Source organism: Sorex araneus, chromosome X, assembly GCF_027595985.1.
Source record: "Sorex araneus isolate mSorAra2 chromosome X, mSorAra2.pri, whole genome shotgun sequence".
In the NCBI taxonomy this organism is placed as follows: domain Eukaryota; kingdom Metazoa; phylum Chordata; class Mammalia; order Eulipotyphla; family Soricidae; genus Sorex; species Sorex araneus.
The window spans coordinates 371,009,104-371,031,809 of NC_073313.1; the positions used below are offsets into that span (position 1 = coordinate 371,009,104).

Here is a 22,706-nt window from a genome sequence, read left to right on the forward strand (position 1 = left end):
TCACCAGGCCGCCCCACACACAGCCTGTCCCGGAACCCCAAACCTTGGGAGGAGCCAGGACAGAGCAACGCCCTCCGGGGACCCCGAGACGCCTCCCCCGCCCGGCCGTGAGGGGCGCAGAGACCCGGTGCGGCTCTGACTTCACGTACAGGACGAGGCACCGGTGCACGGCCGGCCGGGACTGCGCTGAGACACCCCAAGGACGGGCGTGGGGAGCCCGAGTCCGAGAGGCACGCAGGAAGGCGCGGCCGCGGCACTGCGGTGCAGACGGGCAGGAGAGGCCCGGCACGGCCACGAGGGCCGGCTAGGAAACGCAGACTGTAGCAAAGGCACATAAAAATATATTTTAACTTTAAAAATAACTTAGTTACGGGAATACTTTGCTGTGTCATACCAGCGTGTCAGCCACTGTGGATCCCGCGATAAAGTAGATACAACAGACGGGGGGAAAGAGCCCCTCGGACCACCCCCCACCCAGAGCCCCGTGTGGAAACAGGAAAGCCGTAACACTGAAGCGTCTGCCGCACGGAGCCCGGGCAGACCCCTCCGGAGAAAGTCCGGAACAGGAGGCGCGGGGGGACGCCGCGTCCTGCAGAAAGTCTCCGGGGGGGCGACTCCCGCAGCCCTGGGTCGCGAGCCCCACCCGGGGACGCCCTCGCTGGCTGCAGCGCCCTCCTGAGGCCAGAATGTGGCGGGTTTTTGTATTTTTTTTTTTTTGCTTTTCAACCGCTTTTGTTTTTTTGGGGGGGAGTGGGGGACGGAGGGTCTTGCAACAACGAAAGTGAGTCTTGTAGGAACATTCTGAGGTTCGTCTCTCAGCTGCCGGCTCGGCCGGTGTCCCCGCCCGCCCCTCACGAGGGGGCCGGGGGGCTTGGTTCTCCTCCTCCTCCTGTGGCTACTTGTTCTTGTCCATGACGTTCAGCACCTCGTCCAGCAGCGAGGGCCCCAGGTCCAGCTGCAGGGACAGGAGCGAGCCCGTGAGGTCGGACAGGGACGTCTGGGACGGGGTCTTCCCCGGGCCCAGCGGGCAGGGGGCCGGTGGCGGCGGGTCCAGCAGGTCCTCGGCCGGCCAGTCGGGGTACTGTTCGGACAGGCTGGACGAGTGGCTGTCCCTGCCCTGGCTGGACCGCGAGGCGGAGCCACTGGAGGCCCAGGACACGTCGGCGGGGGGCGCGGGCGGGGGCTCCCTCGGGGGCCCGGGGGGCGCGCGGCCCGGCCGGGCCTCCTGCCTGGCGTGGAAGGTGACCGGGGACAGCAGCGGCAGCACCAGTGCCTGCGAGCCCCCGATGCTGGGCAGCGAGATGGCGTTCTTGAGCACGGGAGACGGAGTCTCGGGCAGCGCCGAGTCCGAGGTGCTGTTGGCCCGGAAGAACTCGTGGCCGGGCAGGGGGCCCCGGGCGGCCTTCTCGGGGGCCCCGGGCAGCAGCTCGTAGTTGCCCTGCAGGAAGGAGATGTCCCCGAAGACGTCGTGCTGGCCCTCCTTGCCGATGTGGATGGTGTGCCGGAAGTCGCCCAGCGGCGGGCTGATCATGTCGGGGGACAGCACGTCCCGCAGCCGGAACTTCTTCCCCTTCTTGTGGGCCGCCTTCAGGTAGATGGGGGTCTTGGCGGGCATGGTGAGGCCGGGCCGGGCTGCGCGCGCTCGGGACACGTCAGACGGCCGCTCACATCCTCCCAGGGCCGCGGGGAGGCGGGGTCCCGGAGTCCGTCCCGAGCTTCCAGGGGACGCTGGTCACATGACCCCCCGAGGGGACAGCAGCCTGGCGGGGAGGAAGGACAGTGGTGACCCAGCTGAGCTGGCCGCATCTCCCCCACGCCCAGACAGCCCTGAGCCCCCGCCCAGCCTAAAGGAAAAAGGAAATCAATGAATGAACGCGGCCCGGGCCCTTCCCGGGCCCAGCCCACGCCTGTCATCTCCCAGCACTGGGACACACACGTCACGCGGACCTGGTCTCGCCGGGGGCAGGGGCGGGAAAGGCAGAGAAGGAGACCTGAGACCTGTTCAGAGTGTCCGGTTCTGCTCTCAGTGCTCGGGGCCGGGAACAAGCTCAGTGGCAGTGCTCGGGGGAGGGGCTCGAGCCCCATCCCCAGAGCCCACGGCCTCCCAGAGGGCAGCTCTGCACCCGGGGCCCCAGGGATCAAAGCAACCAACACACACAGACACACCCGCACACAGACAGATGTACAAACACACACAGACACACCCACACACATAGACAGATACACAAACACACACAGACACACCCACACATATAGACAGATGCACAAACATACACACAGACACACCCACACATGACACACAGCTAGACACACACACACATGCAAACACAGATACACAAATACACACAGAGACACATACACACACAGACACAGACAGACAGACAGAGTCATAGACACACACATAAACACACACAGAGACACATACACAGAGACACAGACAGTCACACACACATAAACACACAAAGAGACACATACACAGAGACACAGACACACAGACACACACACACACACACACACACACACACGGAGCAGCTGTGGTGCATGACCGAGAACAGGCTCCTGGCGGCAGCCTGGCCTATGTTCACGCTTTCTCTCTGGTCCCGGAGAGACGCGTGTGCTGGGGGTGGCGACTGTGCCCGTACCCGGCCTGGCATCAGCCACAGCTCAAGGGAAAGGCTGTAGACCCCTGGCCCGACAGCGCCAGGCTCGTCCCCCAGAGCCCCACGCCCACACCTGGCCCGAGCCGGGATGCCTGAGTCCCGGTGCCTCCCGCCCTCGCCGGGGTGACAGGGGTGACGGGGCGCAGGAGGTGATGGGGTGCAGGACGTGCCGCTGGGCCGGGGGGCGACTCTCCTCCAGGAGCATCTGGGAATGGGCGTAACGGAGAGCGGTCGGGCCCCCCAGCCCCGCCCAGGCCCCGGAGGCGGTGCTGACGCTGCCTGTCGGGTGCTGGCCTGTCGGGTCCGTGCTGGCCTGGGGGAGGAGGGGGCCTGGCCCGCGGGGGGCCCTCTCCCACTCTCACAAAGCTGAAAGCACACGGACGGGGATGGGGAAGAACCGCTCAGCCCGACTCTGAGCCCCGCCCGGGCCCCTCAGGACTGCGGGCCGGGCACTAACCGTGACAGAGCCCCGGGGCCCGACGTGCCTCCCTGCGGCCCCTGGGGGCTGAGGCGCAGCGGGCCGGGGGCAGCTGTGCGGGCCCGTCCCTTTGCTGCACGTGCCTCTGGGGATGGCAGTGACGGCCCAGCTCTGGCCCCCTGGGAGGGGACAGCTCGCCACGGGGTCTGCTGGGGAGGGGACCCCCTCCCAGAGGACACATGGTCGCAGCACCCTGGGCTGGGGATGCCAGAGTGGGAGCATCCGGAAGGTTCCCCAGTCGACAGCACATCCGCTGCTCTGGCTCAGGCCTTCGTGCTCGCCTGGGCTTGGACCCCCCACCTCTGGGCAGGGCCCGCCGGCCAGCACCGCACGGGGAGCGGGGCGTGTTCTCGGGCTTGGAGACCGTGGAGACGGGCATCCTGATGGGCGCCCGGCCCGGCCTCAGAGATGCAGGTGGACGGGGCTCTGTCCACACTCGGGAACTGGGGTGCCTACGTGGGATTCAAACTCGGGTCTCCTCCCACACCGGGGCACCTGCACCCTCTCCCCATGCTTCGGGGACAGCGCCCTGGAGCAGCTGTGGTGCAGGAGGGGTCCGGGCCGAGGAACAGCTGCCCCCGGGTGGCGTCTGGGCGCAGGTGGGCGGGGAAGGAGCCAAAGGGCGCAGGGTCGCGCGGGGACAGCAGCCGGGGGCGGCTGGGGTTACTCAGGAACAAACAGCAGGAAGGTGCTGCGGGGGGGGGGGTGTTCCGCCCCCTGGACCGGCCCCTCAGACGGGAGGGGGCCTGGGGGACACTCCGCTGTCCCCGGCCCCGCAGCCACAGCCGCCCTGACTGGCCGGGAGGGCAGACTCGGGGGGAGGAGGCAGGCGCCCACTGCACAGGCGTCTCTCTCCCGTGCAGGGTCCCGGAGCACTCCTGCAGGAGCCCAGCCCTGGCCCCGCTCCCGGGGGGGGAGAAGCGTCCGTGTCCCCGAGTGGAGTGGGCGGGGGGTTGGCGAGAGGAGGAGACGCAGCGCGGCCCACCGGCTCTCTGCCTGCAGCTCACAGCCCTGTCCACCCCGGGCAGGGGGCGCGAGGACAGGGCCCCCTCCTCCAGAATACTTGGGCTCCTCCCTCCCCGGTTGGGGGGGCACAGATGGGAGCGGTTTAGCCACTACCCAAGAGGCTGGTGCAGGGACGCTCCGGTGGCCGCACGTGTCCTGGGGGCCACCAAGGTCTCCCAGGAGTCAAGATGGACAGGGGCGTCTGGGCGGGGGGCCGGCCCGTTCCTCCCGGTGCTGCAGCCCCCGCCCTGCGCCGACGAAGCCTGGCTCGAGAGGGGAGCGGCGTCTGCGCCTGGAGCTCGGGGTGGCCCCAGGCGGCTGGCCCAGGGTCCCGGGAGGATGTGGCCAGTCCGGCCTGGCCTGGTGCTGCTGAGCTGTCCTCCTGGGCGTCGAATGTGGCCAGACACCGGGGGTCCAGGTGGGGAAGAGCAGCAGCAACCCGCAGGCCCCGTGGGCCAACAGGAGGAGGCGACTCCCTTAGTGCTGAGTGGGGGTGGGGGGGGCAGCACGGGGCCGGACCTCGCTCCCGCTGACCTGGCCGGTCCACGCGCGGAGACAATCGCTCAGCGTGTCCCCAACTGCCGGGCAGGTGCGAGCCCGGGAAGGCCTCGGTGCGTCCCCCAGGCCCCGAAGCCCACCCTGCAGGGCCAAAGCTGGGCAGGGGGCACGGAGTGGAGAGTGGCTGCACGGGCGGCCCAGGAAACGCTCCTGGAAAGGAGCTCGGGGACGTCTCACCGGGTCGAGGGCCCGGCCTAAAGGTGCGGCTACGCCCCCAGAGGCTGGGCAGCAGGCGGGCGGCGTCTCGTCTCGTGGCCAGGGGCTGTGGCCGGGCTCTCGGGGCCCAAGGCAGGGTGGGGCGGGGAGGGCGTTTGCCTGGCGCAAGGCCGCCCAGCTCTGTCCCGACAGCCCACATGGTCTCCTGGTCCCCGCCAGGAGGGGGTCCCCGAGGCTGCCGGGTGTGGCCCCCAAACCAGAGGACGAAGACGCAGCGTCCGCCTGGAAGGCTGCTCCCCGCCAGGGGCCTCCGCACCCCAGGCCCTTCCCGGTCTGCTCACAGGCCCTGGCCCGTAGGGACCCCAGGACAGGGAGATGACCCCACACACAGCCCTCCAAATCCCCTCACCCCTCTCACCCCTACACCCCTACACCCCACCCCTCCTCACCCCTCAGCCCCATATCCCCCCACCCTGCATCCCCCAGAGCCCTATCCCCTCACTCCCAGCCCCTCACCCCTACCCCCTCACCCCCAGCCCTACCCAGCCCCGCCCCCGCCCCCCGCAGAGCTGGGGTGCCCCTCCATCACTCACAGAAAGTGGCGCACACTGGAGCAGCGACTCCCACCCAGACTGAGCAGCCTCTGCTGACCCCCAGGGCGCCGCCTCAGGCCTGGGCAGGGGGCACGACCCTCCAGCCCTCCGACCCCTCCCACCACAGGCCCGGGAAGGGCGCGGGCTCCTCGGTGCTTGCTGATGCCTGGCCCTGTCGCCCCTGCCGCCCCCCGCCTCCCCCACGCCCCCACGGCCGCCCAGAATGGCGGGTCGCCGGCCCCTCCCTCCCTCCCGCCCTGCCGGGGTAGTGGCCTGCTTCCCGCCCACAGCGGCAGGCCCAGACAGGGCCCGCTTGGAGCCTGGAGCCTGGGGATGGCCGGGGCAGCGCCCGGACGCGGGAGAGTGGCCGGCCCCTGTGGGTAGGGCCTGGGCCAGGGGGCGGCCTTGGCCTCTCGCACCCCAGCCCCGGAGGCACGGGGGCTCAGCCTCGCAGGACTCCTGGAACCCCGGGCCGCACCCAGGAGGAGACGCTTGCCCTCGCCTGCACGGCGGGCAGGGCTGACCCCGAGGAGCCCCGTCGGGGCCCGCAGCCCCCACCCTGCCCCCAGAGAGGAGCAGGCGCCAACATCCGGGGGCCGCAGGTCTCAGCTGTCCCCGGGAGGAAGCAGGTGGGGGCAGCAGCCTCTGGACAATGGCCCCCAGCCCTGAGCCAGGCGCCCCGCGGGCCCCATCCTCGATGCAGGTCAGTTCCTTCCTGAGAAACCAGGGAGGGGGCCGGGGGCCGCTTCCTGCTGGCCCCCACGTCCACTCCCAGACTGACAGCTGCTGTCTCGGGGGGGTGGGGGGAAGTGGATCAGGACAAATGAAAGCCGGCCGGGGCCTGGCGATAAGGCCAGCTTCTCCCCCCCGGCGTCCAGGACCCCCTCTCGGGAGGGAGCGACCCTTCCCCCTTCCTGCCGGGCCACGGCCAGCCCACCCCCCACACCCCCCCACCATACAGGGCTGGTCCACACCTGCCTCCCCTGGCCCCAGCCCACGGCTCCGCTCGGGCTCGTCCACCTGAACGAACACACACTTGCCCGTGGACTTCGGTCGGCATGTCCACACCTGCCCACCCGAGACACACGCGCAAACACACACGCACACATGCACACACATGCACATGCACACACACAGAGGCACACACACACATACACACACACATGCACACGCACTGCCCATGGACTTCGGTCGGCATGTCCACACCTGCCCACCCGAGATACACACACACACACACACACACACGCACACACACACGCTCTGCCCGTGGATTTCAGTTGGGCATGTCCACACCTGCCCACCCGACACACACACACACACACACACACACACGCACACACACACGCACACACACACACGCACACGCTCTGCCCGTGGATTTCAGTTGGGCATGTCCACACCTGCCCACCACACACGGTCCGTGCTTCAGAACCTCTGCGGGGCCACTGGCCACGCTGGGACGCTTAGTTCCGCCTGCTGGCAGGGTGGGGCCCCCAGGGGAAGGTCCGACTCACCCAGCCTGGGCAGTGCTGGGGGTGGACACGACAAGGCCACGGGGTGCAGTTTCACTCCAGATGTGGCCACTGACCCTAAAGCTGGACCTGTGCTTTGGGGTGAGGCTGCCGCCCTGCTGGCCACTGACCCCCTACTCAGGCCCCACCCGCAGGGACCACCAACACGGCCCCAGGACCTTGGTCCACGCTGCCCGTGGGGGTGGCCGGGCTGCAGGGGGATCAGGGGAGCCTCTGCAGGGTCTGGTGTGTGGGGGCGGGGCGCTGCATCTGCACCCCCAGGGCGTGCGGACCTGGGCCCCAACAGGGCAGCAGGACAATCCCCCTGGGCCCAGCCCAGCACCTCCTCACTGGCTGTCGAGACCACCTGGGGGGTCCTGGTAGAGCCCAGCAGGGGACCCCGACTCAGCCCCCCACGAGGGGACGAGCCCGGCCTGGGGGCTTGGGAGACATCACTGCCCAGCTGCCCTCTCCGGGCCTGACTCAGACACGTGCCTGCAGCACCCTCGCACCCTCACAGGCTCACTCTTCTTCCACACTCCACAGTGCTCGGGGCTGACTCCAGCTCTGTGCTCAAGGTCACTCCTGGCTCTGTGCTCAGGGTCACTCCCGGCTCAGTGCTCAGGGCTGACTCTTGGTTCTGTGCTCAGGGTCACTCCCGGCTCAGTGCTCAGGGCTGACTCTTGGTTCTGTGCTCAGGGTCACTCCCGGCTCCGTGCTCAGGGTTGACTCCTGGTTCTGTGCTCAGGGTCACTCCTGGCAGGGTTCAGGGAGACCATAAGGGGTGCTGGATTGGTCACGCATTTTGTTGATGTCAGAGAGAAAATCTGTGTGAATTAGGCCACATCTCAGTGTGAGCCACCAGTGGCGCACACCAGTGGCAGGGAGTGGGAATCGCTCAGTCTAAGACAGCGGGGGGCGGGGTCTTTATCCCTGCGATGCTGCGGGCAGACGGAGAGCCAGAGAAACGAGCGGCGCTCCCTCTGCACCCCGAATCCCGAAGCTGCCATTCCTCAGCACGTCAGTCTTGGCTAAGATTTCCTTTCCCGGCTGAGAAAGGCCAAGGGTCTGGCAGAGAGCTGGGCCGGTTCCCGCCTTGGCACCGAGTCCTGCGGGGCCGTCCCCTCCGTCGGGGCGTGTCGGTGTCCTGCACACCCCAGGCCAGACCCTCTCTGCGAGGCAGACGCACCCCACACCCCTCTCCCGCGTGGCCCGGTTGGGTCGGCCAGGAGCAGGGGGGACCCCGGGACACACACAGGCCGCCCGGGGAGGCCTCACGGTGACTGATCAGGGATCAGTGACCCTCGGCAGCACCATGGGCACAGCCGCCAAAGCAGCCCCGGAACTTCCTTTCATCAACACCTGGCCACGGTCTGGAACCTTCTGGAACCTTCTGATCCACAACTCGGTGCCCATTCAGAGAGCAAGCTGACACCTGGCCCTGTCGGCTACTCAGGCCAAAGCCCAGGGCCACGTGCAGGGACAGGTGAGGCTGGGGCACGTGGTTCTGTGGTTCTCCACTGGGGCTAGTCAAGGGTGTCGGGAAACGTGCAGGAAATGTGCCCCCCCTCCCGCCCCCAGCAGCCCCCGGCTGACAAGGAACATCTAGAGGCTTCCCGGAAGCTGGGACAGGAGGAAGTGGGGACAGGAGGAAGTGGGGACAGGAGGAAGAGGGGACAGGAGGAAGTGGGGACAGGAGGAAGTGGGGACAGGAGGAAGTGGGGACAGGAGGAAGCAGGGACGAACACTGTTCCTGGCTGGGGGCGGGGGTCTCACATGTGGGTACACACTGCCCAGAGGGATGTCACTCCTGTGTGGGGACCGGGGACGCTTTGAGGGGGCTCGAGGACACGCACCGGCCCCAGCGGGAAGAGCAGTCGGCTCCTGAGCTTTGCCCCTCGGCCTGCAGGCCACCCGGGTTCCGGCCTTTCGGAACCTTCCAGAGCCTGGGCAGAGGCCCGAGTGGCCGTCCCGCCTGTCACAGGTGCACGGGACCATGAGGGGAGCCTGGCAGGTTGGGGGGTGCCCCAGGCCTCTCGTGCACCCTCCAGGGGCGTTTCCGCAGAGCGTTTCTGAGATAGGCCCTGGGCTCCCCGTGGCCCCCCCGCCTGGCCCCCGAAACCCTCATTCCCGCAGCCCAGGGGTCCCCGCTCGGGACTTCTCCTTCCCTCCTGCCAAATCTCTTCTTTCAGGCCGTGCCACTGCGATAGCACCCGGGGCGGGGGGCACAGGAGAACGGAGTCATCACCCGGGGGTCCCTGTGGCCGGGGATGACCGTCCGAGACTAGAGTCCCGGCCAGAGCCAGGCGCAGCTGCGTCGCCCCCACCAGCCACGGGCATCCGAACGAAGCCCGCGGGGACACGGCTGCTCGCCAGCTGGGTGACCTTGGCTGGGCTCCCACCTGGCGGAGCAGAGCCTTACCGGGGACATCGGAGCAGCAGGGGCGACGAGTATAAAACGCGCTCGAAGGCTCCGGCCCCCGGAAACCACGAAAGCCAGCCAGGCAAGAAGAAACCTCAGCCGCCCCCTGCGCCCCCGCGGCCTCCTGCTGCGTCTCTGGCGTACCGGGCGCCCCCCGGAGCACCCGAGTCCACAGCTCGTGGCATCCGCAGTGACACCCCAAAGCCCCCCCTTACCGCTGGCAGCGGGAGGCGCCGGCCGGGCACGCTACACGCCAGCCGGAGAAGCACGGAGGGCCAGAGCCTCTCCCGCCGGGTTAACCTGGCTCTGCTCCACGGCTCCCTCCCAGCCTGCCCAGGCGAGCCACCGGTGGGCTGCGGGCTAAGCTACTACCCCCTGCCGCCACCAGCCTGTAGGGCGCGATCAGAACAGCTGCTTCCTGGGGAAAGACTGCCGGAGACCAGGGCAGCTAATCAGAACGGGCCGGGAGGCTGTCATTAAGGGGGCCGGCAGACTCCGGCCGGCGGGGCGGGGCGGGGTCGAGGTTACCTGAGTCCCGTAGTTTCAACTGACCCCACATAAGCACTACAGACACACCATGTTTAAAAACAGACACACGTTCTGGGGCTGAGCAACAGCACAGTGGGTAGGGCCCTGCCCTGACCCGGGTTCGATCCCCTGCACCCCACAGTGTCCCTTGAGCCCCACCAGTAGTGAGCCCTGAGCACAGAGCCAGGAGGAAGCCCTGAGCACCGCCAGGTGTGGCCCGTACCCTGCCCCCCCCCCCCCCCCCGAGTAAAAACAGACCCAAGCTCTCACTCCACTCGGCGGCCACAGCAGCGGGCAGGACTCGGCTCGGGAAGGCGCCTCCCCGCAGGCAGGCGGCCACCAGCAGTCTGATCAACGAGAGGCCACGGAGGAGGGGGATAAATCAGGCCCTCGTGCCAAGTGGCAGCTAGAGGCAAGCGCTAGGGACAGGCGGATGTCGGGGGGGGGGGGGGGGCACTCGCTCGCGCTCCCCCGTGCGGCCAGCTGCAGGGACCCAGGCAGAGGAGGAGCAGCTGTTGCGAGCTCGAACCCATAAAAAGCTTTAAGAACCAGCTGAAGAGCAGGTCGGGAGACTAACTCGGGCTTTCCTCGGCTCCACCCGGTGCAAATCTTGCTCAGGAAGCCGGCCCACCGCCCACCCGCCAAAGGCGCAAGGCTCACTCCTTAGAGAGGCCAGAGAGACACTGGGCGAAATCTCAGACCCTCCAGGTTCAGGGAGGAAGAGGCCAGCCTGGGGTGGGGGGTGGGAGGGGCAGCACCTACCTGGCCCACGCTCTCTCCCATGAGCCCCGGCCAGCACCGGCCAGTGAGGGGGCGGAATCCGAAACCAACATCTGGAGACACACCATGGCAAGGCAAGTGCCTCTGACAATTTGAGTCTTGATCATTTATGTCCCCGGCCAGGCTAAACCTGTCACCAGCCCCCCACGGCATCATCAAAGGGACTGTCCAGATGGGAGAAGCCTCTCTGTGCTGAGAGAGAGGAAGGACGTGACACTCCCGTGGCATGTGGTGGGGGCATCCCCAGGAGCCCTGCATATAAAGGGACGTCCCCAGCCTGCATTGAGGGAGTGTGCGTGCACGCGTGGAATCCTGGCCCCCTAACACATTCATCAGTCCCCTCCCCGTTCCCGGCAGCACCCCAGACTCCCCCAAATGGAAATAATTCCTGGAGCAATAACACCCTCCGGACATGGCCCGTCCCGCCTTCATTTTAATTCACTCCCTTCTCCTTTTTTTTTTTTTTTTTTAAACAAAATGTAATTACTTGCCTGTCAGCCCCGGCTGCACTCTGGGGCTTTTTCTGCTTTCAACACAGCTGCGCTCCCGGCTTTGAAGCCGCGGTCCACGCAGCTCGGCGCAGCCGCAGCCGGGCGCTGGCCAAGGCAACCTTCAAGTGCGTATTTATTTTTAAACTGACCCTCTCCTAGACTGCACCGTATAAAGGCGGGTCTGCCAAAAAAATATGCTCCTTTCTATTTATAAGATGAAACACATGGCTCCAGGAGTCGGGCGGGGGTGGAGGAGAATAATTCAGAATGAAAAAACGGCCGGCGGGCCGGACCCGTTCGCTCGCCCGCGCAAGCCCGGTCCGCCGGCGCCGGGTCTGCAGGGGGACGGGGGCGCGGGGCGGGGGCCTGGGGGGCTCCGGGAGACGCCCCCGCGGCTCGGAAACCGCCCTTACCAGCTCTGCAAGTCGGTCGGGGCCCTGCAACAAAGCGGCGGGCGCGGCGGAGCGGGCACGGACGCGCGGTGCCCCCGCGCCGGGGCCCCACGTGGGCTGGTCCGCGTCCCGCCGGCCCCACCCCGGGGGTCCTCGCGTCCCCGGGGCCCCCGCGCGGAGTGGGGGGGGGGACAGACTCACCGCCAGGCCGAGGAGGCGGCGGGGACGCGCGGCTTCACCGGCAGCTCCTGGACGATGATCGCCGTGGCCTGGCCCCGGGCTGGGGGGCGCGCAGAGACCCCCGCAGGACGCCGAGCCGCCGCCGACGGAGCGAGCGCACTGAGCGCGCGGCCGCGGGCGCGGGACGGAACCTGCGCGGGGCGGGCCGGGGCGGGCCGGGGCGGGCCGGGGCGGGGCGGCGGCGGCCGAGCCCACCCACCCGCGTCCTACCTGCGCCCCCCGCCCGCAGCCCGGCGCGGCGTCCTCCCGGAGGCGGCCCCGTGCGCGCCACACAAAGGACGGCGGCGGGGCGCGGGGCGGGCACCGGGCGCCCGGGGTGCCCGCGCCCCAGGGTGCCCGGAGACAAAGGGCCCAGCCCGCACCGAGGCACCTGTGCAGGCCCTCGCGCGCCCGCCCCCGCCCGCGCCACCCGGGTGGGGACCACCGGGCTGGGGTGTCGTCAGTGCCCAGCTCTCCCCCTTGGGGAAGGACGGGGGCGGGCATCCCGCTGCCAAGCCCGTGCGCGCGCGCAGGTCCCTCCGCCGCCGGCCAGGGGGTGCTGGCCGCCGGCCCCGAAGGGCAGCGCCCACCGCGGGAGCCGGCGGGTGGGCGCACGGCTGCTCGGGGAGGGCCGGTGCCCCCCGCCGCGGGCCGCACCTGCGCCCGCCGGTCACCCCCGCGCCGCGCGCCCCTCCCGCCGGGCCCCGGGGAGCCGCTTGATGAATTTCCTCGGCCCGGCGCGGTCCTTCCTCCCGCTGCCCAGGGCCCCGGCCCCGAGGAGGCCACAGGAAAGGGCGGCGCTTTCCGGCCGCGAGGGCCTGCGGCGGGGGCTGGGGCCCCATCCCGGGGGAGCCCCACTCTGCAGGCGCCTCGCCCTGGGGTCGGTCTGAAAGCTCGGGGCAGGCACACGCGAAGCCAGGGGTGACCCCACACTGACCCGAAGGTGAAGTGGAGAGGAAACAGCGCTCAGGTCACTTCTGGAGAGCAGAGGGCCTGGGCGGCTGGGGTGGCCAGAGCCTTGGGAAAATAATAGTTGGCAGGGCCGGGGGCCAGGAGGCCGGAGTCCAGCAGACCAGGCTGGCGCGGGTGAGCAATCTGACAAGCTCCACGGCGCGAGATAAGAGACCCGCGTGTTTCCTGCCCGCCGCAAACCCGCCCCAGGTTGCCTTTGGCAGAGCCCTGGACTGTGCCCCGGATTCCTGAGAGTTGGGCTCCGGCTTCATATTTCAAAATATATGTTCCATTTGGCTCCGGCCGCCTGCGCGCTGGATAGGAATATATGGAGAGAAGTGTCCGATGTTGCTGCCGATTTAGATCCAGCTCCTTTTCCCCTTTTCATAAACGTGTGTGCCCGGTTCTCCTTTCCATGGCACTTTCTCAAGCAGGAACAGGATCTACAGAGTGATCAGAGAGCGGGTGAAAAACGCCGTTTCCACACGCATTCCTTCCACGCGGGCCTGGCGCGAGCTCTTTCCACTCGCTCTATTGTTAGGTGCTGTGAAACACCCTTCGTTACTCCTACAGCTGGACGAGTGTGTGTGTGTGTGTGTGGGCGGGTGGCGGCAGTTTCTTCCAGAATGCGGCAGGTTTATTCCAGAAACTGTTTCACGCTCCATCTCCGTCCCTCCCTCCTGACCTCCCCTGGCAGCTGCCCTCCCTGGCACCTCCCTCACAGCTCGGCAGGCGGCTGGGCACCCTCCCTGCAACGCTCTGCTGCCACTGACTTGATTTATCTTTGCCTCTTGGGTGTCCCATTTCTTTGGGCTTTTTTTTTTTCCTTTTGGATCACACCTGGTGATGCACAGGGGTCACTCCTGGCTCTGCACTCAGGAATTACTCCTGCCGGTGCTCAGGGGACCATATGGGATGCTGGGAATCGAACCTGGGTTGGCTGCGTGCAAGGCAAACGCCCTACCCACTGTGCTACTGCTCCAGCCCCGCTTTGGGCTTTTAAAAAATTTTATTTATTTATTTATATTGAATCACCATGAGATATAAAGTTACAAAGCTGTTCATGGTTGGGTTTCAGCCATCCAGTATTCCAACACCCGTCCCTCCCGAGTGTCCGTTTCCCACCACGAATGGTCCCCAGTTTCCCTCCCCACAGCCTGTCTCTGTGGCAGGCACTTTCCTTCTTTCCCCCCTTGTCTGTTTTACGAAGCATCTTCGCGGGGAGGGGGCCTCTCCAGCCTCCTGGCAAGCAGGGTTCTGGACGGACAGCGAGGGCCCGTAGCTCTGATGGGTTTTGGTTTCAGCCTGAGAGCGGGAGGGCAGCTCTGCTTTTAGGAAGGGCTAAGGGACTCTGCGATTCTGTTTTGAATTACGGCGAGGTTTACCCTTGAGGGGTTGGGGGTAACCTTAGAAGCCTGGTGAGAGATGGAAAGTGGGCACGAACCAGCAGACCCCTGAGTCGGGTTCAGTTCAGGCACGCTGTGCAGAGCAAACACTGCCCCCTCCCCTGCCAACTCTGTAGAGTGGGCTGAGCTGCAAAAGTGACCGGGGCCAGGGGCCAGGCGCCGGGGCCAGCCACATAGCCTGGGCGGTAATGAAGTGTGAAGGGCCTGTTTGTGCTTCACGTGTTGGAGGAAAATACCCGGGTCATGAGCCCTGCTCCTGGGCCCGCAGAGATTGTACAGGAGATAGGGTACTTCCCTGGCACGCGGCAAGGCCAGGTTCAACCCTGGCACCACCTACGGTCCCCCAGTCCCGTCAGGAGGGACTCCCTGAGCACAGCGCCAGGACCAAGCCCTGAGCACTACAGGGAGGGAGTGGCCCCAAACAAAAATAAACAAACAAGTTGTGTTCCTTAATCTTGACCTTGCTGACTCACGTTAAAACCTCCTGGTGCTGAAAGGTGCCCAGTGAAAACAGACTCGATGAGGAAAACTCCAAGACACGTTACTCAGAAAATGACAAAATCCGAAGGGAGAGACAGAATGCTGAAAGCAGCACGGTGAGAACAGGCGCCTCCGTACAAAGGGAAGCCCGCCAGAGGGACGGCAGACCTGGCAAAGGAGACTATGGGCCAGGAGAGCATGGAAGGGTGTCGTCCCCAACAGTGGAATGGACACCTCGCCAAGAACACTACCCGGCGGGTTATCATTCAGGTTGAAGGAATGACCCAGAACCTCCTGCAGAGGGAACAGCTTGGGGAATTCACAGCCTTGAGCCAGTTTTGCGAGAAGCGTTGCAAGAGCCCCTTTCCGGGACAGGAGACTCGTCCCTTTGTGTGGCTCTGAGTCTGGCCTCAGTAACGGTGCATGTGGTTGCCCGCTACTAGATTAAGGCACGTTAAAAACATGTAACAAGCATCACAAATTGATTTCTATTCGTTTATTTCCTGATAATTCTATTTGCCATTCATTAAGCTTTATTGGACCAAGTCATGCGAAATAAATTTGTGCCTGCCAGGGAGGCCGGTTGGGGGTGGGAGGGAACCTGGGGACCCTGGGGGAGGGGAGGGGACCGTGGTGGGGGAACCGGTGTCGGATCATGGCATGCCTGAAGCAAGTCTACCTGTCGGATCATGGCATGCCTGAAGCAAGTCTACCGAGAACCACCTTGGAAATCCCAGTGCCTTGATAAACATCCCTGGAAAAAATAAAGCAATAAACCCTCCTGGCACTTGGGAGCACTGGCTGGGCGGAGTCCTCACAGCGCACCTGACCGGTCAGCCCCTCCGCCTTGGTGGCCAGTCCATGGGGAGGAAGTCGGCCGTGAAAGCTGCTACAGCAAAGACCCCCTCGGGGCTGGCCAGAGGCAGGGGCGGCTCCCCCAGAAGGCAGAGCCCAACCCGAGCCTGGGAGCGGGGCCCGGGGGAGTAAGCGGCCCCGGGACCGACTGGCCCTCCCGCGGGAGCAGGTGAAACCAGGAACTGCGCCGGCTTCGCTTCTCTTGCAGTTCCTGGGCTTCGCTGGAGACCCCCGAGAGGAAGCTGTGGCGCCCACAGTCCCAGGAGTCCGGGGGGGACAGGGGGGAGGGCCGGGAACCCAGACAGGGGGGCTGGGAAAGGCCCGTCCAGGTCTTAGCTCTGCCTCCTGCCACCCGGGGCCTCCCCGCCCAGGGGCTGGAATATTCCATTTGCCTGGTGCTTTCTTCCCCGTAACTCGTAACTCGGAGGATCCAGCCAAGGATCCTTTTATTCAGATAAGATCCAGTTCAAGTAAGTTCTCATTCAACGTCTTATTCAAGTGAGCCTCGGAGGCCAGGCTGCGGCCCTCCACCGCCCCCGGCTGAGTGGCGGTGTTCCTCTGCTCTGGCTCGCTCCGCAGTGCTCCTGCCGCTGTGCCTGCCAGCGGCCGACGGAACCCCCTCGCGCCCCGCCACGTTGACGTGGACAAAGTGACCCCAGGATGACACGGCAGAGGCCGTGTCCACAGGCTCAGCACATGTGCCCTGGTGCCCTGTTGGACGCTCCCGGCCTGTGCCACACGCAGCCCGTGTGGAATCCCCCGCCACGCCTCTCCAGTCCAGTGGAACCAGAAACACACGGAGCGTCTCGAGCCCCGAATCCAAACATGTTTGGAAGTCAGATTGCAGAAACCGTCTCTGGCCCGGACGGCGAGAGCTGCTTCTCCCTGGCAGAGCCGACGCTGCCTCCTGTGCGCACGCTCCCCCGAGCGCCACAGCGGGGCCCAGAGAACGTCCCGCGTCAGCCCCCGCGCCGGGGTCCAGGGCTGGCAGAGACGAGCGAGGGCGGCTGCACTGGGGCGTGGGCCAGGCTTCCTCCCGCTCTGCTCCGGGGGCGTGTGATGTTCTTGGGAACGGGCGGGCCCACTGCCCTGAGCGCGAATTCCCGGTTTTCCTAAGCCGAGAGTCCCTGGGAAATGCAGGTCGCACCTTGAATTTCCCCGAGCGCAGCGGGATCCGGGGGGCAGTGTGGGGTGGAGCCCCCCTGACTGGGCAGATGTCTCCTGGCGCCCGTCGACCTTAGACTCGGCCCATGAGCTGGGCAGCACCTGCTGGACTGACGGGCCCAGTCCCGGGCAGAAGGGCGTCCAGGACTGACTTGGCCCAGCAGCCCATGACTGACCAGCAGCGCGACCTGACGCCTGCCCAGCTGCTCGGCTCCGAGCCCCTTTCTGCCTCCTGGCACGTAGAGTCCGTGTTGCCTGGTTTCCCCAGCGCCTCTTCCCGTGGGGCCTTGAGGCCCGGTGAGCCCCCCTGGGCCCAGGGGCGCGCTCTGTCCAGAAAGGCCCACAGCCCCGGACTCCCGAGACCTCCAGCCCCAGTGCCGGCCTGGGGGGGCTGGCGTCCGCTTCCCCCCCCGGCAGACACCGCTTCGTTCACCGCATCTGCCCACGGCCGCGTCGGTTCCTGGCATGGAGCAGGGCAGGGACTCAGCCGCCCGGTGCCGGCTGGGGAGGGCAAGGCAGGCTGCTGGCACTCCCCGCGGGGCAGCCTCGCGCCTGTCACGGTCCTCACTGCGGGCTGGGCGCTGTCCTGGGGTCCTGCGCATCTGCACACGCCCCTGCGAGCGTCACCCGGAGGTTCCCTCACCACCCCCGCCCGTGCCTCATCTCCCTGGACCTGTCCAGCGGCCCTGTGGCCAGCAGCCTGGGCGCCCACTCAGCGCCCACCCCCCGCTGGCCCAGAGGAATGTTCAGGAGAGGACGTGACGTGACGGTCACAGCGCGTGTGCCAGGACAGGGAGAAACATGGGATACAGGGGGAGAGGATCCGCCGGGACGCTCCCACATTCCTCCTGCTCCCCTGCACCCACACGCCGCCCCGCACCCCCGCCCCCTGCACCCGGCCCCGCCCCATGCAACCCCCCCTATGCACCCCCCCGCCTATGCACCCCCGCCCCGTGCACCCAGACCCTCCCCACACACACCCCCATGTACATCTGCACTCCACACCCCCTCCCTGTGCACCCCACCCTGCCCATGCACCCAGACCCTCCCCACACACACCCCCTTCCCGCATACACCCCCTCCCATCTGCATCCCCCTGGCCCCCCACACTACAGGAGCCCCCTCCCCTGCAGACGCCCTCCTTCACTGGCTCCTGCTGCGTCCCCCCATGTCTGCTCCGGGACCCCAGCAGGCCAGCCCGGGAACTTTCATTTTCACTCCCACAGGCACTTCTCGGAGAACATTCCAGAGGGTGCCGTGCACGTCTTCAGACTCTCCTGGTGAGACGCGGCTCCCTCCTGGGGCCCGGCCCGGGCTCTGCAGGGAACAAGGCTGCACTCTCCCCAGCACAGTCGAGTGGGCGGGGGCCCGGGCGCGCTGTCTGACAGAACAGGTCTGGGGGCCGGGGAGGGGAGGGCGTTTCACAGGCCCCACGCGTCCCTCTGGGCTGCCAGCCCCATCCCGGCCCCTCGCTCAGGGCATGCTCTCTCCTCTCTCCTCTCCCTCACGCTCTCTCCTCTCTCTCTCTCTCTCTCTCTCTCTCTCTCTCTCTCTCTCCCTTCTCTCTCTCTCCATTCTCTCTCTCCATTCTCTCTCCCTTCTCTCTCCCTTCTCTCTCTCCCCTCTCTCTCCATTCTCTCTCTCCCTTCTCTCTCTCCATTCTCTCTCTCCCTTCTCTCTCTCCCTTCTCTCTCTCCCTTCTCTCTCTCCCTTCTCTCTATCCCTTCTCTCTCTCCTTTCTCTCTCTCCCTTCTCTCTCTTCATTCTCTCTTTCTCCCTTCTCTCTCTCTCCCTTCTCTCTCCCTTCTCTCTTTCTCCATTCTCTCTCTTCCCTTCTCTCTCTCCTTTCTCTCTCTTCCCTTCTCTCTCTCCTTTCTCTCTCTCCCTTCTCTCTCTCCCTTCTCTCTCTCTCTCTCTCTCTCTCTCTCTCTCTCTCTCTCTCTCTCTCTCTCTCTCTCTCTCTTCTTTCCTGACCTTCTTGATTAAGCCACTTTCCAGAAGCTCAGAGTAGTACCCAGCACCCAGCACCCAGCATGGTGACCTCGCGCAGGCCTCGGAGACTCCTGCGTGCCCCGCCAAGTGTCCAGCAGCGGCTCTGAGCCGGGGGCGGCCCCGGGCCTCCCAGTCTCTCAGTTTCCACGGCACGCGCCGTCCTGCTCCTCTCTGCGGCCCGTGGGTGAGCCTGGAGCCGCAGGCCCAGCCCAGAGGCAGCGCACGGGCACGGCACTGAGGCGCCTCTCGCAGGCAGTGCAGGATGTGGCAGAGCAAGGCCTCGCACGGGGACGCCCCAGGTGCCCTCCGGGACCACGTGGCCCCTAAGCACCCCGCTGGGTCCAAGCGTACAGCAGTCAGGCCGGCGTCTCCGCGCTCAGCTCTGCTGAAACTAACCCTCTGCACCGCCAGGAAGGAGCCCCGGGCCAGGGGCAGCGTCCGAGCGTCACCGCGGGGCCCAGGACAGCGGACAAGCATCAGCGCCACAGGCCAAAGGGCCAAGAGCGTGTGTTGGACCCCGTGCCCTGCCCAGAGGGCGCCCTGAGCACTGCAGGAGGAGCCCAACCCCAGCCTTCCCTGAACGCATGTTAGAGATGCAGAGACGGCAGCACAGCGGGCAGGTTGCTAGGATACGGGCACTGTAGGCACTTTGGCATCAACTGCAAGTATTTCCCGAGTGCCCGAGACACGCGTGCTGGCGTGTTCCCTGCACAGGCCACCTGACTCTGAGTGGAGAGCAGGTGACGCCCCGGGTGGGAGGGGTGGTCCAGGACACTCTCTGGGGCCGTTTCTCTGTCCCCCCTAGGACTTACTGCCCTTCTCGGCCTGCCCAGGGCCCCGAGCCCTCCAGCCTGCACCAAGGTGCTGCTCGTGCGCCCCCTTCCTGGGCTCCCAGGGACCCAACAGAACCAGCACCCAGCGGCAGCCGGCCGGGTGGAGGGGCGGCGTGTGGAGGGCCAGGGAGGCCGCGTGCAGACCCCTGGGCTTTCTGGACAGGCTTCGCCCCAGGGAGCGCCTCCTCAGAGGCTCAGCGAGGAGCAGCCACGGACGGTCTGCGCTTCGTCTCTGCCCATCTCTGCCCCTCCCCGCCGCACCTCTGCTCTCTGCCCATCTCTTCCCCCTCCCTGCCGCACCTCTGCTCTCTGCCCATCTCTGGCCCTCTCCAGCTCCCCTCTGCTCCCTGCCCATCTCTGGCCCTCCCTGCCGCTCCTCTGCCCATCTTTCTGCAGCCATCTTTAATCTCAGGGTCAGAGTGAGTCACCCACTCTGGTTGAAACCAAGAAGGGACCCAGCAGCTGTCCCTGGCCTTTGCCACTGAGTGTTGGGTGGGGGGTTTGCTCCTTTTCTCCGCGTGCAGCACTGCCAGCCCTACCCTGTCGAGGGCGCTGCCCTCTCTGCTGGCGGCCTGTGCCTGCGGGCTTGGCTCGTCTCGCCCCTCTGTGCCAGCCTGGGGGGTGCCAGCCAAGGCCCCCCGCCCGCTGTGCATTTGTTTCTCTTCTCGGGGCACCTGCTGAGCCGCGGAGACCAGGCAGGGACGCGGAGCTGGTCTGAGAGGCTGCAGGGCCACTTGTCACCGCTCTGCTGGCCGCACGTTCCCAGGGCCTGAGTCATCGCGGTTAGGCCGGTGATGGGGGCACAGCCCTGGGTTAGGACTGAGACGTGCCCGGAGGCCACCACAAGGGGCTGCCACCCAAGGGACCCGCCCCCGCCTTTCAAGGCAGCTCTGGGAGTCCTGAGTCCCAGCACTCGGTGTGGAGGTGCTGAGCCTGCCCTGGGCCTCCCCCGCCCAGTGCCCTGTGGGGAGCCCCGTCTCTCAGCCGTTTGCCGGGTCCGTCTCTGCAGACGCTGCTGCCCGGGATGCCCCTCCGCAGCAGGAAACATGCGGAAACACGCAGAAACATGTGGAAACATGCAGAGACACGAGGAAACACGCGGAGACACGCGGAAACACGCGCTCCTGCGCTTTGCACGCAGCCCTGGGGAAGCCCCAGGCACTGGACACTCCGGTGAGTGACCCCTGGTCCCCGCTCTCGGCCCTGCTCTTGGAGGCTGGTGGAGAAGATTGTGCGGGTCCCTCAGAGACGCTGTAGACACTGGCAGCAAGAGGGGCCCCGCCAGGCCCCCGAGCCCCGGGGGTCACTCCGTCCTCCCAATGGCACGTCCTGTGTAGCGTGCGCCGGCCGTGTGCGTGCCCCAGGACCCCTGTGGACGGGTCGGCTTCAGGGCCGTGTCCCCACGTTCTCCCACTGGATCCTAGATCTTAAAGTCTGGAACTTTTTAAAACGTGGTGGTTTTGGACCACACCTGACACTGCGCAGGGCTCACCCCGGCTCTGGCTCAGGAATCCCTCCTGGTGGGGCTCAGGGCGCCGGGTGGGATGCCGGATGGAACCCGGGTCGGCTGCGTGAAAGGCAGATGTGCTGCCTGCTGTCCTGTCCCTCCAGGCCCGTGAACTCTTGACCTTGACCTGGCATCGGTCCAGGGTAGGCTGAGCCACCCACCTCTGATCCGATGGTCACTGTTGCCCGGCGTCCCCTGGCTGCCTCACGGCACAGAGCGGACGAAGCGGTCCCCGGGTTCCCGGCCTGGGTGTTGGCCGGCCTCCCGCACGGCCCGGGAGGGTCTCTGTGGGCGTGTGAGGCCTCCACAAGGTGCAGCGCTGGCACGTTCCACCCCCCTGAGCCTCCAACGGGGGCGCCCCGGCGTCCCCCGCTTCTAAGCACGTTGCTTCATCCCCCGGCCGCCAGGCCCTACCCAGCTGTTGGAATTTCTGCGGCCACCCCCGTCCCCACCTGTCCCAACAGCCGCACGCCCACTCCCAGCTCCTCCCTGGCCGCGCCCGTCACGGAACTCGCCCTGTGACGGCCACTGTCCTCGGCGTGACCGTGGCTCTCAGAAGGGGCCGGCCACTGGCTGCCTGACTGTCCAATAAACCACCCACCCCGCCCCCACCCGGGCCCCTGGGTCTGCACGGCGCGCACTTTGCCCACCTCGGGACCATTTTCTCTGAACGTCGAGACTCCGAGTTGGAGACTCCGACATGGCAAAAGGCTGAAAACGTACCGGGAGGAACATGTTGTGGTGGTTGCCGAATCCGTGGGCGCGTCCGTGGGCGCCCCGCCGCGGGGCTGGAACTGGACAGCTGCCCCTCCCTGCGTCGTCCTGGGTGGCCCCTGGGGCCGGAGGTGGCGACGGTGTCTGCTGACGCCAGGTGCCACCGCGTCACCGTCCACAGTTCCCCCGTGGCTATTCACAGACGGTGGTTAGCTCTCGGGGTGTCGGCCGGAGGAGCAATGCAGCCGGGGCACATTCCACGGGGTTGGCTCAGAGAGGGGCACCACGCCCCCGGCCCCCGGGGCTCGGCAGTGGGTCGAAGCGCCAGCAGGGACGGTCACCCCTGGCGCTGGCTGGGCACTTCCCGAATGTGGGAGCCGGTGTGTCAGGAGCTGTGGGAAGCGTTGGTGCTGAGGAGAGGGGCGGGGTGGGGGGCACGCAGGGGCGCCCCCTCCGGCCCCGTGTGTCTACAGGACACGGCGCTCGAGCGTCTCTCCCCGTGTCCCCTCCGTTCATCCGTGTTGTTCTCGCCCAGTCTCTTTCAGCGACTTCCACTTCACTGTCCAAAGAACCTCTGGGTCCTTAAGCCCTTTCCGGACCCCGGGGGACCCCCCAGCTCCAACCTTACCATTTTTTTTGCTAATTTTCTTTCAGTGGCTGCCCTGCAGATGAACCCCCTGCTCCCGTCTCCGTTCTGTCAACAAACTTTAACAAAAAGTGTAGCTAATGTGTATTTTCTGTCTCACCCTAGTATTACTTTTATTATTATTATTTCAGTTTGGAGGACCACACCCAATAGTGCTCAGGGCTGACTCCTGGCTCTGTGCTCAGGGATCAGCCCTGGCGGGGCTCAGGGGACCCCCTGGGGTGATGGGGATAGAGCCCGGGTTGGCCCCGTGCAAGGCCAGTGTCCTTCCGCTGTCCTCTGGCCCCGGCCCCTGAACCTAGTACTGTATATTGCAGTCAGCAGCGAGCTGGTTCTTTAATCGTGGTTTTCAATTTTTATCAGCA

At 66.3% G+C, this 22,706-nt stretch overlaps 1 protein-coding gene across 3 annotated transcripts; it reads right to left on the reverse strand.

Annotated features, from left to right (window-relative positions):
- Window positions 1–323: 323 nt before the first annotated feature.
- On the reverse strand, window positions 324–13,256 carry CDC42EP3 (CDC42 effector protein 3). Of its 3 annotated transcripts, none has more exons than XM_055123010.1 (2): window positions 12,731–13,256; window positions 324–1,760 (listed from the first exon to the last, which is right to left on the reverse strand). In XM_055123010.1, exon 2 carries the CDS (start codon window positions 1,613–1,615, stop codon window positions 896–898), a length of 720 nt encoding a protein of 239 aa, XP_054978985.1. In that variant the 5' UTR covers window positions 1,616–1,760; window positions 12,731–13,256; the 3' UTR covers window positions 324–895. The 3 variants fall into 3 exon arrangements, with proteins under 3 accessions (XP_054978985.1, XP_054978984.1, XP_054978986.1); XM_055123009.1 differs by lacking the exon at window positions 12,731–13,256 and adding an exon at window positions 11,776–12,502; XM_055123011.1 differs by lacking the exon at window positions 12,731–13,256 and adding an exon at window positions 10,674–10,965.
- Window positions 13,257–22,706: the final 9,450 nt, after the last annotated feature.

Excerpts from the sequence above, each read along its gene's own strand:
- CDC42EP3 (XM_055123010.1), bottom strand. The coding sequence starts at position 1,615 with ATGCCCGCCAAGACCCCCATCTACCTGAAGGCGGCCCACAAGAAGGGG.